Consider the following 19066-nt stretch of genomic DNA (forward strand, 5'->3'; position numbering starts at 1 on the left):
GTGGAATGTTTAAAGTTTCAGATATTTTTTTCAGAACCCAACCCTGATCTGTACTTCTCCACAACTTTGTCCCTGACCTGTTTGGAGAGCTCCTTGAGCTTCATGGTGCCGCTTGCTTGGTGGTGCCCCTTGCTTAGTGATGTTGCAGAATCTGGGGCCTTTCAGAACAGGTGTATATATACTGAAATCATGTGACAGATCATGTGACACTTAGAATGCACACAGGTGGACATTATTTATATAATTATGTGACTTCTGAAGGCAAATGATTGCACCAGATCTTATTTAGGGGCTTCATAGCAAAGGGGGTGAAAACATATGCACTCACCACTTTTCCATTTTTTTTTGTATTTTCTTTTTTAAATAAGTTATTTTTTACACTTCACTTCACCCATTTGGACTATTTTGTGTATGTCCATTACATGAAATCCAAATAAAAATCTATTTAAATGACAGGTTGTAATGCAACAAAATAGGAAAAAACACCAAGGGGAATGAATAGTTTTGCAAGACTCTGTATGTATTAATTAGTGGATGTCCATCATCCATTTCATATGATATGTTACGAATTACAAATCGTATCATATCCTACAAATTGCAATTTGTACAATATGTTATTTTTGCAATTCTTACAATATGTTACAAAATTGCAAACGTATCATATGTTACAAAATCCTAACAGTAACATTAGCTAGGTGGCTAACATTACCTAGGCTAGGGGTTAGGGTTAAGGTTAAGGTTAGGGTCAGGGAAAGGGTTAGCTAACATGCTAAATAGTTGCAAAATAGATCAAAAGTCATAAGAAGTTGCAAAATTGGTCATTCGTTAAAATGCTAAAGTTGTCCGTGATGAGATTCGAAATGCAACTTTTGAGTTGCTATACTTTTGCGTTATATTCCCACCCATCAACCTTCAAATGAAACCACCCATCCACCCGGACCAACCACCCTACTTTAGTTCTTGCCTTAAGTAACCTTCTGTCTTATGTAACCATACCAAACCATAACAAACTAATTTGAGTGTCCCCGATTTACATTTACTATGTTACGTCTAGTCTATGAGACCAGGCAGTTAAACACAACACCGACAGCCAATCCAGCTCGACTCGACTCCCAAGTATACCTGGAGATTTTACACACGAATAAAAACTGTCTGTACTGAGAAGACCTGACGGAACCATGACAGGTACCGAGTGAAGAATTAATAACGGAATATCAAGAAAAGAACACTGCGTGTGTTCCGGAGGCGTTCGCAGTTCGAGTGAGCACCTTTTGGTTCGGAGCGCACACATACGCACGCATCTGAGCAGCGATGGGCGCTTGGACGCTGCTGCTGTGCCTACTCGCCATTGTGAGAGGTGAGTAAGTTGCCTGTCGAGGCTTTGTTAATGGCTCCCCGGAGCCGGGAATGATGCGCTTTTGTGTGGCTCTTCTCGGTACGACCACGAGGTGCTGAAAGCACCATACATTAGTCTTCTATAGATTTAATGGAAGGATGCTTTGAGGGAGGGATAGTTGGATAAAGGGAGAGGAGAAGACAATATAGAGATAATGACCGTTTCATTGCTGTGTCACCATCGTTCTCCTAACGTATGTGTGTGAGTACGTACTAGGCTACAACGGAATGATGATGTTAGGGAGAAATTATACATCATAACTGCATTACGTTATGCGCTCAACTGGGGTGATCTTTTATGACAACATTACTGAAGGCAACCAGGAAGACAATATTTCTCTTTATGCTACGCGTTCATATATTGTACAATGCAATACAATGGAGAAGGTGAGTTCCCCTCCTACAATAAAAGACGCGTTGAATCCTATACCCAAGCAATCCATGATTATTGAGTCCCCATTACTGTGTGGATATGTCTTCCTTTCTATTGAGAGAATGTTTTTCCCATCGACATAGCCTTTTAGTCTATATTTCTTAGCCATTAATGACGTTACATGACTGATAATGGAAGATTATGTGTCACTGTATAGCTGGCCTTGCTTATAGTACACAGATCAAGTAACATTATCACCCTAGTGTGGGATCCAAGGTTAGATGTATGATTTACACACACACACACACACACACACACACACACACACACACACACACACACACACACACACACACACACACACACACACACACCACACACACTACATGCACACGTGGCAGCAGGTAGCCTAGCGGTTAGAGCGTTGGGCCAGTAACTGAAAGGTTGCTACTTATAACTGAACCGACAAGGTAAAAAAAATCTGTTGATGTGCCCTTGAGCAAGGCACTTAACCCTAATTGCACCAGGGACACCGTTGATAATGGCAGACCCTGGCCGTGACTCCACTCTCCGAGGGTGTCTCAATATAGACTTGTGTGAAATAGGACAAATATAAGCACTCACATGGCCCACACATACACACAAACACACATACACCCATACACACAAACACACACACGCATACATACAAACACACATACACCCATACACACAAACACACATACACCCATACACACAAACACACAAACACACATACACCCATACACACAAACACACAAACACACATACACCCATACACACAAACACACAAACACACAAACACACATACACCCATACACACAAACACACATACACCCATACACACAAACACGCATACACCCATACACACAAACACACACACGCATACATACAAACACACATACACCCATACACACAAACACACATACACCCATACACACAAACACACAAACACACATACACCCATACACACAAACACACAAACACACATACACCCATACACACAAACACACAAACACACAAACACACATACACCCATACACACAAACACACATACACCCATACACACAAACACACATACACCCATACACACAAACACACATACACCCATACACACATACGCCCCCCCTACCTACACTCCTACGCCTCCCCTACCTACACACATACACTCCCCCTACCTATACACATACACCCCCCTACCTACACACATACACCCCCCCCCCTACCTACACACATACACCCCCCCTACCTACACACATACACCCCCCCTACCTACACACATACACCCCCCCTACCTACACACATACACCCCCCCTACCTACACAATTGAGCCCCACATTGGACGCGTCATAAAACCTAGCAGTGAAACATGGAAATGGTTCGCTCTCGTGTAAATCTTTTATCTATATATTCAGCTCTATTTACTCTCGGATTCCAAAATGCTAATTAGCATCAAGTAGACATCATGACTACAAATCCCTGCAAGCTCTTGCATGTAGACTACAAATCCCTGAAAGCTCTTGCACTTCATCTCTAGCTGACATGTTTGCTGTCAGCCAGCTATATGAATAAGTTGGCATGGTGTTAGAATGCACTGCTGTATTAAAGCAATTGAGAACTAACTTGTTGACATGTTCTGTTGCAGATTCAAAGCCAAATGAACTCATTGCAGAATGTATCCATAATCATGAATGAATAAGCATATTTTTTTGACCAGAATGCACCAGTCACCCATCAATCACATCAAACACCTGTGAGAGCGGAATTACAAGATGATGTTATAATACTGTTATTGCATCAAATGGTTGTTTTGTGGAATAGAATAGGGGTCTTATAACACTGTCATCTGGGCATGGTCTTCTGAATTGGGCCCCTGGGCGCTCAATGCTGACTGTGGATTTACCATGCCTTTGGTGATAAAACCTAAAGACCGCATTCCATAGCATGAGTTGGTGTTTGTGTGCTGGGAGGTACCAGGATAGAGATGGCTCCTGTATGGATAATGATGAGAGGAACTTTGTTTTTGGGGGCCAGACCCTGGTTTCCACACAACGAGAACAGTCTTTACAGCAGATACCGTCTACTGTCCATTTATTTTATGCAAATCCTAACCTTGTGACCCATTCCACACCATCTGTTGTTTGTCATGTAGACTAAGGGGGTGTATCTTTGCTATAAAATATATTTGTTTAGTTTGTGTCGGGGCTCTCAACGAATCATATAAGGGTGGTTCGTTGACCAGCCATCACTATTGCAGGGTACTCACATCATTAACTTGTGTGTGTGGTGTGACCTGCTTTCCTTATTAATAAGTGAATTAAGATTAGTTTATGTGTAAATCTGACTTGTGTGATGAGTTTGTCTCTCCTCATTTGATAATAAAGAAATAACCACCACACACCTTAACTCCAACAATTCAACTGTTTTAATGAAATCTAAATAGTAAACAATGCATGCATGTGCCTTTTATACATAACATATAAACACCTGAATGTAAGTAAAGATGAAATTGTTTCTTCATCAATGCCACAAACCTGGGACATCGAAGAGCACCATATTAACTATTATTCCCATCAGAGAACACACAGATTCTTCTGATTTTCCATTTTAGGAATTAGACCAGCACAAATAACACCATGTAAAACAGCATATTGTAATTTTTGGTTGGTAGAAACCAAAAATGTAGAAACAATTGAAGGTGTAAGGTAGCTTTTATATAAAATACTAGGTCAACACCAGCAGAATGAGAAACACACCTAACAGACTCAAAACAAGGAAGCCATGCCTAAACACAGCTATATCAACACCCTTCTAGTGTAACAGGTCCATGTAGCCATGTCTAAACACAGCTATATCAACACCCTTCTAGTGTAACAGGTCCATGTAGCCATGCCTAAACACAGCTATATCAACACCCTTCTAGTGTAACAGGTCCATGTAGCCATGCCTAAACACAGCTATATCAACACCCTTCTAGTGTAACAGGTCCATGTAGCCATGCCTAAACACAGCTATATCAACACCCTTCTGGTGTAACAGGCCCATGTATCCATGCCTAAACACAGCTATATCAACACCCTTCTAGTGTAACAGGTCCATGTAGCCATGCCTAAACACAGCTATATCCACACCCTTCTAGTGTAACAGGTCCATGTAGCCATGCCTAAACACAGCTATATCAACACCCTTCTAGTGTAACAGGTCCATGTAGCCATGCCTAAACACAGCTATATCAACACCCTTCTAGTGTAACAGGTCCATGGAGCCATGCCTAAACACAGCTATATCAACACCCTTCTAGTGTAACAGGTCCATGGAGCCATGCCTAAACACAGCTATATCAACACCCTTCTAGTGTAACAGGTCCATGTAGCCATGCCTAAACACAGCTATATCAACACCCTTCTAGTGTAACAGGTCCATGTAGCCATGCCTAAACACAGCTATATCAACACCCTTCTAGTGTAACAGGTCCATGTAGCCATGCCTAAACACAGCTATATCAACACCCTTCTAGTGTAACAGGTCCATGTAGCCATGCCTAAACACAGCTATATCAACACCCTTCTAGTGTAACAGGTCCATGTAGCCATGTCTAAACACAGCTATATCAACACCCTTCTAGTGTAACAGGTCCATGTAGCCATGCCTAAACACAGCTATATTAACACCCTTCTAGTGTAACAGGTCCATGTAGCCATGCCTAAACACAGCTATATCAACACCCTTCTAGTGTAACAGGTCCATGTAGCCATGTCTAAACACAGCTATATCAACACCCTTCTGGTGTAACAGGTCCATGTAGCCATGCCTAAACACAGCTATATCAACACCCTTCTAGTGTAACAGGTCCATGTAGCCATGCCTAAACACAGCTATATCAACACCCTTCTAGTGTAACAGGTCCATGTAGCCATGCCTAAACACAGCTATATCAACACCCTTCTGGTGTAACAGGTCCATGTAGCCATGCCTAAACACAGCTATATCAACACCCTTCTAGTGTAACAGGTCCATGTAGCCATGCCTAAACACAGCTATATCAACACCCTTCTAGTGTAACAGGTCCATGTAGCCATGCCTAAACACAGCTATATCAACACCCTTCTAGTGTAACAGGTCCATGAAGCCATGCCTAAACACAGCTATTGTGGGCAGCACCTTTACCATTGCATTCAGTCTGAACCGCAGGATGAGCAGGAGGACAGAATTTACATAGGTGAAAGAAAGGTAGTAAAAACAGTACACCACAACACTTTTAAATGTGTTTCTGAGTCTAGATATGATCAAATCTGGAGAAGAACAAGTGAAAGAAGCAGCATAGGGAAATTGGGTGAACGTAGGGTGGTTTTACAGTGATAAGATGGAGAGTTAAAAGGGTCTGAAGTTGAGGGACCATGGGGCATGAAAGGCATAGTGTGGAATAAGGTGTAGCTAGAGGGATGGTTGGCCATAGAATAAACATAAAATTTGGTGCTGGTGTGCTTCAACACCCCTTTAGATTGTTGTTACCCCATGTCCAGTCATACTCTGGGCCTCGAGGCCTCAGCCTCGACGTCCTTCCGTCTTAGTTGCAGCATTCAAATCATTTTGGGCATTGAGGACAGCATTTTGTTGACAACATGGTGGTTTATACTATGTCTACTGTGTGTGAATGATGGAAGAATCTTACCCCAGCTGTAGGTCCATTTGAGTGTGTGTGGCCACTTAGGCCTGCACATCAATCAGTACTGGGACCATTTGAGACTTGTAATGCTTGCTTTCAAAGTGCTGCTTAATGTTCTTCAGGTTGTCACGTCCTGACCATAGAGAGCCCTTATTTTCTATGGTAGAGTAGGTCAAGGCGTGACTGGGGGGTTAGTCTAGTTTATTATTTCTATGTGGGGTTCTAGGTTTGTTTTTCTATGTTGGTGATTGTGTATGATTCCCAATTAGAGGCAGCTGGTAATGGTTGTCTCTAATTGGGGATCATATTTAAGTAGCTGTTTTTCCCACCTGTGTTTATGGGATATTGTTCTGAGTTAGTGCACGTAGCATCTCTGTAGTCACGGTTCGTTGTTAGTTTATTGTTTATTTGTTTTTGTCTTTACTTAGTTTCACTTTCTAATAAGTAATGTGGAACTCAACATCCGCTGCGCCTTAGTCCGACATTTATTCTAACGAACGTGACACAGGTCTGCATATACAGTATATCACAAAAGTGAGTACACCCCTCACATTTTTGTAAATATTTGAGTATACCTTTTCATGTGACAACACTGAAGAAATGACACTTTGCTACAATGTAAAGTAGTGAGTGTACAGCTTGTATAACAGTGTAAATTTGCTGTCCCCTCAAAATAACTCAACACACAGCCATTAATGTCTAAACCGCTGGCAACAAAAGTGAGTACACCCCTAAGTGAAATTAAGTAGGCAAAAATAAAAAGTAAAGATACAAAGTAACACAAGAAGAATAACAATGAAGAGGCTATATACGGGGTCACCGGTACCGAGTCAGAGTGCAGGGGTACCGGTACCGAGTCAGAGTGCAGGGGCACCGGTACCGAGTCAGAGTGCAGGGGTACCGGTACCGAGTCAGAGTGCAGGGGTACCGGTACCGAGTCAGAGTGCAGGGGTACCGGTACCGAGTCAGAGTGCAGGGGTACCGGTACCGAGTCAGAGTGCAGGGGTACCGGTACCGAGTCAGAGTGCAGGGGCACCGGTACCGAGTCAGAGTGCAGGGGCACCGGTACCGAGTCAGAGTGCAGGGGCACCGGTACCGAGTCAGAGTGCAGGGGCACCGGTACCGAGTCAGAGTGCAGGGGCACCGGTACCGAGTCAGAGTGCAGGGGCACCGGTACCGAGTCAGAGTGCAGGGGCACCGGTACCGAGTCAGAGTGCAGGGGTACCGGTACCGAGTCAGAGTGCAGGGGCACCGGTACCGAGTCAGAGTGCAGGGGTACCGGTACCGAGTCAGAGTGCAGGGGTACCGGTACCGAGTCAGAGTGCAGGGGCACCGGTACCGAGTCAGAGTGCAGGGGTACCGGTACCGAGTCAGAGTGCAGGGGCACCGGTACCGAGTCAGAGTGCAGGGGCACCGGTACCGAGTCAGAGTGCAGGGGCACCGAGTCAGAGTGCAGGGGTACCGGTTACCGAGTCAGAGTGCAGGGGTACCGGTACCGAGTCAGAGTGCAGGGGCACCGGTACCGAGTCAGAGTGCAGGGGCACCGAGTCAGAGTGCAGGGGTACCGGTACCGAGTCAGAGTGCAGGGGTACCGGCTAGTTGAGGTACATGTAGGTGTACATGTAGGTGGGGGCGAAGTGACTATGCATAGGTAACAAACAGCAAGTAGCAGCAGTGTACAAGGGGGGGTTCAATGTAAATTGTCCGGTGGCAATTTTTATGAGTTGTTCAGCAGTCTAATGGCTTGGGGGTAGAAGCTGTTGAGGAGCCTTTTGGTCCTAGACTTGGTCCTAGACAAGCGCTCCGGTACCGCTTGCCTTGCGGTAGCAGAGAAAACAGTCTATAACTTGGGTGACTGGAGTCTCTGACAATTTTATGGGCTTTCCTCTGACACCGCCTATTATATAGGTCCTGGATGGCTGGAATCTTGGCCCCAGTGATGTACTGGGCCGTTCGCACTACCCTCTGTAGCGCCTTATGGTCAGATGCCGAGCAGTTGCCATACCTGGCGGTGATGCAACCGGTCAGGATGCTCTCGATGGTGCAGAGGTGAGAACCTTTTGAGGATCTGGGGGCCTATGCCTATTTCAGTCTCCAGAGGGGGTAAAGGTTTTGTCGTGCCCTCTTCACGATTGACTTGGTATGTTTGGACCATGATAGTTCGTTGGTGATGAAGACACGAAGGAACTTGAAACTCTCAAACCGATTGGCTGACTGCAGGAATGTCCACCAGAGCTGTTGCCAGATAATTAAGTGTTAATTTCTCCAACATAAGCCGCCTCCAAAGTCATTTTAGAGAATTTAGCAGTACATCCAACCCGCCTCAAATCTCATGTGACCACGCCAGCCCAGGACCTCCACATCCAGCTTCTTCAACTACGGAATCATCTGAGACCAGCCACCCGGACAGCTGATGAAACTGTGGGTTTGCACAACCAAAGACTTTCTGCACAAACTATCAGAAATCATCTCAGGGAAGCTCATCTGCATGCTTGCCCTCCTCACCAGGGTCTTGACTTGACTGCAGTTTGGAGTCGTAACTGACTTCAGTAGGCAAATGCTCACCTTTGATGGCCACTGGCACGCTGGAGAAGTGTGCTCTACAGATTAATCACAGTTTCAACTGTACCGGGCAGATGGCAGATAGCGAGTATGGCGTCGTGTGGGCGAGCGGTATGCTGATGTCAACGTTGTGAACAGAGAGCCCCATGGTGGCGGTGGGGTTATGGTATGGGCAGGCATAAGCTATGGACCACAAACACAATTGCATTTTATCGATGGCAATTTGAATGAACAGAGATACTGTGACAAGATCATTGTTGTGCCATTCACTAGCCGCCATCACCTCATGTTTCAGCATGATGGTACACAATTCCTGGAAGCTGAAAATGTCCCAGTTCTTCCATGGCCTGCATACTCACCAGACATGTCACCCATTGAGCATGTTTGTGATGCTCTGGATCAACGTGTACGACAGCGTGCTCCAGTTCCCGCCAATATCCAGCAACTTCGCATAAACTAACCCTACCTTTTTCTAAAGGTGCCTGTGACTAACATACTGTATGCATATCTGTATTCCCAGTCATGTGAAATCCATCGATTTGGGCTTAATTTATTTATTTCAATTGACTGATTTCCTTACATTAACTGTAATTTAGTTAAATCTTTGAAATTGTTGCATGTTGCGTTTTATGTTTTTGTTCAGTGAATAAAGGTCAACTACAAAATGGAGGAAGTTAACAACCTGTAGCTTAGCTTGAATTCAAAGTTGTCACTAAGCAATACGATGCAACAAACTACTACAAACTGTTCCACACAAGCCAGTACAATAGCCTACACATTGAGAGGAACCTAAAGGCACATACAGTACCAACCAATACTACTCACCTGACAGACAGGGCAGGTGTGGACCAGTGCTGCCTTGGCTGCAGTCTTCTGGTTCGCAGCTGCTCCCTTCTTAGCAGCCGCCTCCGCGGCATCAGTCAACAAGTTCAACTTGAGTGGAGCATGCATTATATATCAATACCCCCCACCCCGCCTACTAGCTATACTCATGATCTGCTGTCCAGAGGGCAGTAAACATATCAACGTTTTCCCGCTGTAAAGACTCCAGAGGATGCTAATCAGTCCATCTCCAAAACCTTTCAAAAATCCAGACTAAAATATCACATCTAGCTAGGGTAGCTACAAGTCAAGTTGTACTTGAAGTAGGAAACCCACCCCTCAGGCACAAACAAACATGATCAAGAACGCCTAGCCCTAGCTTCTCACCATCTAAGTTAGCTAGCTAGTTCACTAGCAAGCTAGACTGTTGGTTTATAAAAGCCAAAGAAATCTAAACTCATGCATTTAAATGGCTAGACAAATAGACTGCTAATCTATCCAGGCTAATGTTGCTAACTAGCTAACCATGAGCTAACAAGGTAGATAACAGGCATTTACAATTTAAAACTTTCCCAAAACAGATAACAGAATTGTACATTTAAACAACTTTAGCCAATGTTTTAATTACTAACATTAGATAGTTCATCTAGAGATTCTTACCTTTGCCTCAATTCATCAGTCTCGTCGAAGTCACCATGGCCCTGATGACATGAAGCTTTAGACAGGCATCTGTAGTTCTGTATGATAACCTCATTAGCAGCTAATTAGCATTTCTTTTTATGGGGGGGGGGGGGGGGGGGGGGGGGGGGTGTAAATACAGGCGAATATATTGATAAAAGTACTTTTGTCAGAGAGAGATTTATATGCTTATCAAAACGTCATACCAGGGTAAGCCTACACAAAATACAGCCTTTATTTGAAGGGTTTCTAAAATCCAGAATGGATCAAATGAATGGTTGGAAAATTACTGGAACCATTTCCACTGCTAGGTTTTATGGGTATTATGACTCATACTGTGGGGCTCAATATATACACACACACACACACACACACACAGAAATGCGTTCACACTGCTGAGCAATCTGTCTGAGACTAAGGAAAACTACGACTATAGAAAGTTGGGGGGCACAGTGGACCCCTACCTCTACATCTGCATGCCAACTAGGTGGCTGCAACAGAAGCCTCCACCACCCACTCCCCTCCACCACCCACTCCCTTCCACCATTAGAACATCATGCGTAGGAGAAGTCTGCAGGAGCCCCCATCGAAACACACACACACACACACACACACACGCAGACATCAACATTAAATTCCAGAGAGGTTAATGAGCCGAAACAACACAAAACACCAGCCAACGGCAACCACTTACCACACACACACACATATATAAACACATCACTGATTGGCCGAGTTACAGCTGCTTTAGATTTCCAAACAATCAATAGAGAGTGACAGGACAGGGGACTCCCCCTCAGCCCTGGGTTAACTAACCATCTATCATCACCAGTACAACAACGAGACACACACACACACACACACACATTAATTGTATAAATGAGTAGTTAACACAGAGCGGAGAGGGTGTTTTATACACACATTTGGAAGGCCAAAAAGATCATCAAAGACAAGAAACACCCGAGCCACTGCCTGTTCACCCCGCTACCATCCAGAAGGCGAGGTCAGTACAGGTGCATCAAAGCTGGGACCTAGAGACTGAAAAACAGCTTCTATCTCAAGGCCATCAGACTGTTAAATGCTGTTAAATAGCCATCACTAGCACATTTGAGGCTGCTGCCCTATATACATAGACTTGGAATCACTGGCCACTTTAATAATGGAACACTAGTCACTTTAATAATGTTGACATAATTTGCATTACTCACCTTATATGTATATACTGTATTCTACTACATCTTAGTCTATGCTGTTCTGACATTGCTCACCCAAATATTTATAAATTCTTAATTCCTTTCCTTTTCTTTAGATTTGTGTGTATTGTTGTGAAATTGTTGGATATTACTGTTATATATTGCTTCACTGTTAGAGCTAGAAACACAAGCATTTCGCTACACCAACAATAACATCTGCTAAACACGTGTATGGGACAAATAAAATGTGACTTGATTTTTGATTTGACGCACATGTGTACAGACAACACCCCCTCCACCCTACACACACCACATCTGTTACCCCTCATGTAAACGGGCACTACCTGCTGTGGTGATACAGTATATTCAGCATATATAACATCCAGCAGGTGATGGCAGACACTTAATCGTTTGCACCCCAGTATCTCTACTTGCACACTCATCTTCTGCACATCTATCACTCCAGTGTTTAATTGCTATATTGTAGTTATTTCACCACCATGGCCTATTTATTGCCTTACCTACCTTATCCTACCTCATTTGCACACACTGTATATATATTTTCTCTACTGTATTATTGACTGTATGTTTGTTTACTCCATGTGTAACTCTGTGTTGTTGTCTGTATCACACTGCTTTGCTTTATCTTGGCCAGGTCGCAGTTGTAAATGAGAACTTGTTCTCAACTGGCCTACCTGGTTAAATAAAGGTGTTCTCAACTGGCCTACCTGGTTAAATAAAGGTGAAATAAAAAAATACAAGAACACATCTAAATGACTGTACGATTCTTCACTCTGTTGTTCCATGTGACGTGGGCCTGTCTGTCTGTAGACTAAATGACATGAGACGATACAGTTTAGTTTTGCATGTTAGTTATGTACTCTGCATGACAAGGCAACTCCTTTCTCATGTTTTATCATGCATGTTACTGTAGTATGAGGAATTCACTTTTACACCTGTGTGTGTGTGTGTGTGTGTGTGTGTGTGTGTGTGTGTGTGTGTGTGTGTGTGTGTGTGTGTGTGTGTGTGTGTGTGTGTGTGTGTGTGTGTGTGTGTGTGTGTGTAACTGACCTTGTCCCATTCAAAATCCTATCTTCCCTAACCCTGACCCCAAAACCTAACCCTTGCTCCTAACCCTTGCTCCTAACCCTACAACTAGTCCTAGCTCCTAACCCTAAACCTAATTCTAAACCTAACACTACTGTAGCAGTAACAGTAGCAATAACAGTAGCAGCAACAGTGACAGTAGCAATACCAGTGACAGTAGTAGTAACAGTAGCAGTAACAGTGACAGTGACAGTAACAATAACAGTGACCATAGCAGTAACAGTGAAAGTAGTGACAGTAGCAGTAACAGTGAAAGTAGTGACAGTGAGAGTAGTGACAGTAACAGTAACAGAAACTGTGACAGTGAAAGTAGTGACAGTGAGAGTAGTGACAGTAACAGAAACTGTGACAGTGAAAGTAGTGACAGTAGCAGTAACAGAAACTGTGACAGTGAAAGTAGTGACAGTAGCAGTAACAGAAACTGTGACAGTGAAAGTAGTGACAGTAGCAGTAACAGTAACAGTAACAGAAACTGTGACAGTAGCAGTAACAGAAACAGTAACAGTGACAGTAGCAGTAACAGTGAAAGTAGTGACAGTAACAGTGAAAGTAGTGACAGTAACAGTGACAGTGAAAGTAGTGACAGTAACAGTGACAGTGAAAGTAGTGGCAGTAACAGTGAAAGTAGTGACAGTAACAGTAACAGAAAGAGTGACAGTGAAAGTAGTAACAGTAACAGAAACAGAAAGAGTGACAGTGAAAGTAGTAACAGTAACAGTAACAGTGAAAGTAGTGACAGTAACAGTAACAGTGAAAGTAGTGACAGTAACAGTGAAAGTAGTGACAGTAACAGTAACAGTGAAAGTAGTGACAGTAGCAGTAACAGTGAAAGTAGTGACAGTAGCAGTAACAGTGAAAGTAGTGACAGTAGCAGTAACAGTGAAAGTAGTGACAGTAACAGAAACAGTGACAGTAACAGTAACAGAAACAGTGACAGTGAAAGTAGTAACAGTAACAGAAACAGAAAGAGTGACAGTGAAAGTAGTGACAGTAGCAGTAACAGTGAAAGTAGTGACAGTAGCAGTAACAGTGAAAGTAGTGACAGTAACAGTAACAGTGAAAGTAGTGACAGTAGCAGTAACAGAAACAGAAAGAGTGAAAGTAGTGACAGTAGCAGTAACAGTGAAAGTAGTGACAGTAGCAGTAACAGTGAAAGTAGTGACAGTAACAGTAACAGTGAAAGTAGTGACAGTAGCAGTAACAGTGAAAGTAGTGACAGTAGCAGTAACAGTGAAAGTAGTGACAGTAACAGTAACAGAAAGAGTGACAGTGAAAGTAGTAACAGTAACAGTAACAGAAAGAGTGACAGTGAAAGTAGTAACAGTAACAGAAACAGAAAGAGTGACAGTGAAAGTAGTAACAGTAACAGAAACAGAAAGAGTGACAGTGAAAGTAGTGACAGTAGCAGTAACAGTGAAAGTAGTGACAGTAACAGTAACAGTGAAAGTAGTGACAGTAACAGTAACAGAAAGAGTGACAGTGAAAGTAGTAACAGTAACAGAAACAGAAAGAGTGACAGTGAAAGTAGTAACAGTAACAGAAACAGAAAGAGTGACAGTGAAAGTAGTGACAGTAGCAGTAACAGTGAAAGTAGTGACAGTAACAGAAACAGTGAAAGTAGTAACAGTAACAGAAACAGAAAGAGTGACAGTGAAAGTAGTGACAGTAGCAGTAACAGTAACAGTAACAGTGAAAGTAGTGACAGTAACAGAAACAGTGAAAGTAGTAACAGTAACAGAAACAGAAAGAGTGACAGTGAAAGTAGTGACAGTAACAGTGACAGTGAAAGTAGTGACAGTAGCAGTAACAGTGAAAGTAGTGACAGTAGCAGTAACAGTGAAAGTAGTAACAGTAACAGTGAAAGTAGTGACAGTAACAGTAACAGTGAAAGTAGTGACAGTAACAGAAAGAGTGACAGTGAATGTAGTAACAGTAACAGAAACAGAAAGAGTGACAGTGAAAGTAGTGACAGTAACAGAAAGAGTGACAGTGAATGTAGTAACAGTAACAGAAACAGAAAGAGTGACAGTGAAAGTAGTAACAGTAACAGAAACAGTGAAAGTAGTAACAGTAACAGAAACAGAAAGAGTGACAGTGAAAGTAGTAACAGTAACAGAAACAGAAAGAGTGACAGTGAAAGTAGTGACAGTAGCAGTAACAGTGAAAGTAGTGACAGTAACAGTAACAGTGAAAGTAGTGACAGTAGCAGTAACAGTGAAAGTAGTAACAGTAACAGTAACAGTGAAAGTAGTGACAGTAGCAGTAACAGTGAAAGTAGTGACAGTAGCAGTAACAGTGAAAGTAGTGACAGTAACAGAAACAGTGACAGTAACAGTAACAGAAACAGTGACAGTGAAAGTAGTAACAGTAACAGAAACAGAAAGAGTGACAGTGAAAGTAGTGACAGTAGCAGTAACAGTGAAAGTAGTGACAGTAGCAGTAACAGTGAAAGTAGTGACAGTAACAGTAACAGTGAAAGTAGTGACAGTAGCAGTAACAGAAACAGAAAGAGTGAAAGTAGTGACAGTAACAGTAACAGTGAAAGTAGTGACAGTAGCAGTAACAGTGAAAGTAGTGACAGTAACAGTAACAGTGAAAGTAGTGACAGTAGCAGTAACAGTGAAAGTAGTGACAGTAGCAGTAACAGTGAAAGTAGTGACAGTAACAGTAACAGAAAGAGTGACAGTGAAAGTAGTAACAGTAACAGTAACAGAAAGAGTGACAGTGAAAGTAGTAACAGTAACAGAAACAGAAAGAGTGACAGTGAAAGTAGTAACAGTAACAGAAACAGAAAGAGTGACAGTGAAAGTAGTGACAGTAGCAGTAACAGTGAAAGTAGTGACAGTAACAGTAACAGTGAAAGTAGTGACAGTAACAGTAACAGAAAGAGTGACAGTGAAAGTAGTAACAGTAACAGAAACAGAAAGAGTGACAGTGAAAGTAGTAACAGTAACAGAAACAGAAAGAGTGACAGTGAAAGTAGTGACAGTAGCAGTAACAGTGAAAGTAGTGACAGTAACAGAAACAGTGAAAGTAGTAACAGTAACAGAAACAGAAAGAGTGACAGTGAAAGTAGTGACAGTAGCAGTAACAGTAACAGTAACAGTGAAAGTAGTGACAGTAACAGAAACAGTGAAAGTAGTAACAGTAACAGAAACAGAAAGAGTGACAGTGAAAGTAGTGACAGTAACAGTGACAGTGAAAGTAGTGACAGTAGCAGTAACAGTGAAAGTAGTGACAGTAGCAGTAACAGTGAAAGTAGTAACAGTAACAGTGAAAGTAGTGACAGTAACAGTAACAGTGAAAGTAGTGACAGTAACAGAAAGAGTGACAGTGAATGTAGTAACAGTAACAGAAACAGAAAGAGTGACAGTGAAAGTAGTGACAGTAACAGAAAGAGTGACAGTGAATGTAGTAACAGTAACAGAAACAGAAAGAGTGACAGTGAAAGTAGTAACAGTAACAGAAACAGTGAAAGTAGTAACAGTAACAGAAACAGAAAGAGTGACAGTGAAAGTAGTAACAGTAACAGAAACAGAAAGAGTGACAGTGAAAGTAGTGACAGTAGCAGTAACAGTGAAAGTAGTGACAGTAACAGTAACAGTGAAAGTAGTGACAGTAGCAGTAACAGTGAAAGTAGTAACAGTAACAGTAACAGTGAAAGTAGTGACAGTAGCAGTAACAGTGAAAGTAGTGACAGTAGCAGTAACAGTGAAAGTAGTGACAGTAGCAGTAACAGTGAAAGTAGTGACAGTAACAGTAACAGTGAAAGTAGTAACAGTAACAGAAACAGAAAGAGTGACAGTGAAAGTAGTGACAGTAGCAGTAACAGTGAAAGTAGTGACAGTAACAGTAACAGTGAAAGTAGTGACAGTAGCAGTAACAGTGAAAGTAGTAACGTAACAGTAACAGTGAAAGTAGTGACAGTAGCAGTAACAGTGAAAGTAGTGACAGTAGCAGTAACAGTGAAAGTAGTGACAGTAGCAGTAACAGTGAAAGTAGTGACAGTAGCAGTAACAGTGAAAGTAGTGACAGTAACAGTAACAGTGAAAGTAGTGACAGTAACAGTAACAGAAAGAGTGACAGTGAAAGTAGTAACAGTAACAGAAACAGAAAGAGTGACAGTGAAAGTAGTAACAGTAACAGAAACAGAAAGAGTGACAGTGAAAGTAGTGACAGTAGCAGTAACAGTGAAAGTAGTGACAGTAGCAGTAACAGTGAAAGTAGTGACAGTAACAGTGACAGTGAAAGTAGTGACAGTAACAGTAACAGTGAAAGTTGTAACAGTAACAGTGAAAGTACTAACAGTAACAGTGAAAGTAGTGACAGTAGCAGTAACAGTGAAAGTAGTGACAGTAGCAGTAACAGTGAAAGTAGTGACAGTAGCAGTAACAGTGAAAGTAGTGACAGTAGCAGTAACAGTGAAAGTAGTGACAGTAGCAGTAACAGTGAAAGTAGTAACAGTAACAGTAGCAGTAACAGAAACAGTGACAGTGAAAGTAGTAACAGTAACAGTAGCAGTAACAGTGACAAGGAAAGTAGTAACAGTAACAATAACAGTAGCAGTAACAGTAACAGTAACAGAAACAGTGACAGTAGCAGTAACAGAAACAGTCATAGCAGGACAGTGTGATTTGCAGCAGGCAGCCGATACGGATGATGTACAGATCAGATCAGTCAGCAGAAAGTGAGCTGAGTCTGTCAGCTGAGAGCAGAGAACCCCAAAGATAAAGGATGTAGGGAGTCTGAGGAGGAAGTACTGATGAAGCATTTCCTCTCTAGTTTCCCTGAGTGATATAACTGCTGCCAACACCTAATTGTTCAATTGAACCGGCCAAATGTTACTGGAAGGCTATGAGCTAAGGGTGGCAGGCAGCCTGCTTAAGTAATGATAGAGGAATCACTGCTGGTGAGGACTGACTCTGAAATGCAAGTGAATACGCTAACCATCTGTAAATAATGTTTCTCATGGTCTGAGAGTCCACATGGTCTGAGAGTCCACATGGTCTGAGAGTCCACATGGTCTGAGAGTCCACATGGTCTGAGAGTCCACATGGTCTGAGAGGCCACATGGTCTGAGAGGCCACATGGTCTGAGAGGCCACATGGTCTGAGAGTCCACATGGTCTGAGAGTCCACATGGTCTGAGAGTCCACATGAAGTCTTGCAACTATTCGAATCACCCCCCAAAAAATCATCCTTATTTAGTCTCATCCTTGTCTAGTCTCATCCTTATCTAGTCTTATCCCCATCTAGCCTCATTCTGATTTAGTCTCACTAGTCTCATCTTTATATAGTCTCATCCTGATTTAGTCTCACACTTATCTTGTCTCATCCTTATCTAGTATCATCCTTATCTGGTCTCATCCTTATCTAGTCTCATGTAGTCTCATCCTTATCTAGTCTCATCTTTATCTAGTATCATCCTTATCTAGTCTCATCCTGATGTGGTCGTATCCTTATCTAGCCCCATCCTTATCTTGTCTCATCCTTATCTAGTCTCATTCTTATCTAGTCTCATCCTGATTAGTCTTATCCTTATCTAGTCTCATCCTTATATCGTCTCATCCTTATCTAGTCTCATCCTTATCTAGTCTCATCCTTATCTAGTCTTATCTAGTCTCATCCTTATCTAGTCTCATCCTGATTTAGTCTCATCTAGTCTCATCCTTATCTAGTATCATCCTTATCTGGTCTCATCCTGATTTTGTCTCATCTAGTCTCATCCTTATCTAGTCTCATCCTTATCTAGTCTCATCCTTATCTAGTCTCATCCTTATCTAGTATCATCCTTATCTAGTCTCATCTAGTATAATCCTTATCTAGTCTCATCCTTATCTAGTATCATCCTTATCTAGTCTCATCTAGTATAATCCTTATCTAGTCTCATCCTTATCTAGTCTCATCCTGATTTTGTCTCATCTAGTCTCATCCTTATCTAGTCTCATCCTTATCTAGTCTCATCTAGTATAATCCTTATCTAGTCTCATCCTTATCTAGTATCATCCTTATCTAGTCTCATCTAGTATAATCCTTATCTAGTCTCATCCTTATCTAGTCTCATCCTGATTTTGTCTCATCTAGTCTCATCCTTATCTAGTCTCATCCTTATCTAGTCTCATCTAGTATAATCCTTATCTAGTCTCATCCTTATCTAGTCTCATCTAGTATAATCCTTATCTAGTCTCATCCTTATCTAGTCTCATCCTTATCTAGTCTCATCCTCATCTAGTCTCATCCTTATCTAGTCTCG

General features: G+C 42.3%; 1 protein-coding gene across 1 annotated transcript in view; it reads left to right on the forward strand.

Annotated features, from left to right (window-relative positions):
* Window positions 1–1089: 1089 nt before the first annotated feature.
* Window positions 1090–19066, forward strand: part of LOC109885770 (neuronal acetylcholine receptor subunit beta-2-like) — a 51047-nt gene continuing 33070 nt past the window's right edge. The window contains exon 1 of the mRNA XM_031837216.1: window positions 1090–1357. Coding sequence (XP_031693076.1) covers window positions 1312–1357 — 46 coding nt within the window. The 5' untranslated portion in view covers window positions 1090–1311. The remainder of the gene's footprint in view (window positions 1358–19066) is intronic.

This window comes from Oncorhynchus kisutch, linkage group LG2, assembly GCF_002021735.2.
Source record: "Oncorhynchus kisutch isolate 150728-3 linkage group LG2, Okis_V2, whole genome shotgun sequence".
NCBI classification, from domain to species: Eukaryota; Metazoa; Chordata; class Actinopteri; order Salmoniformes; family Salmonidae; genus Oncorhynchus; species Oncorhynchus kisutch.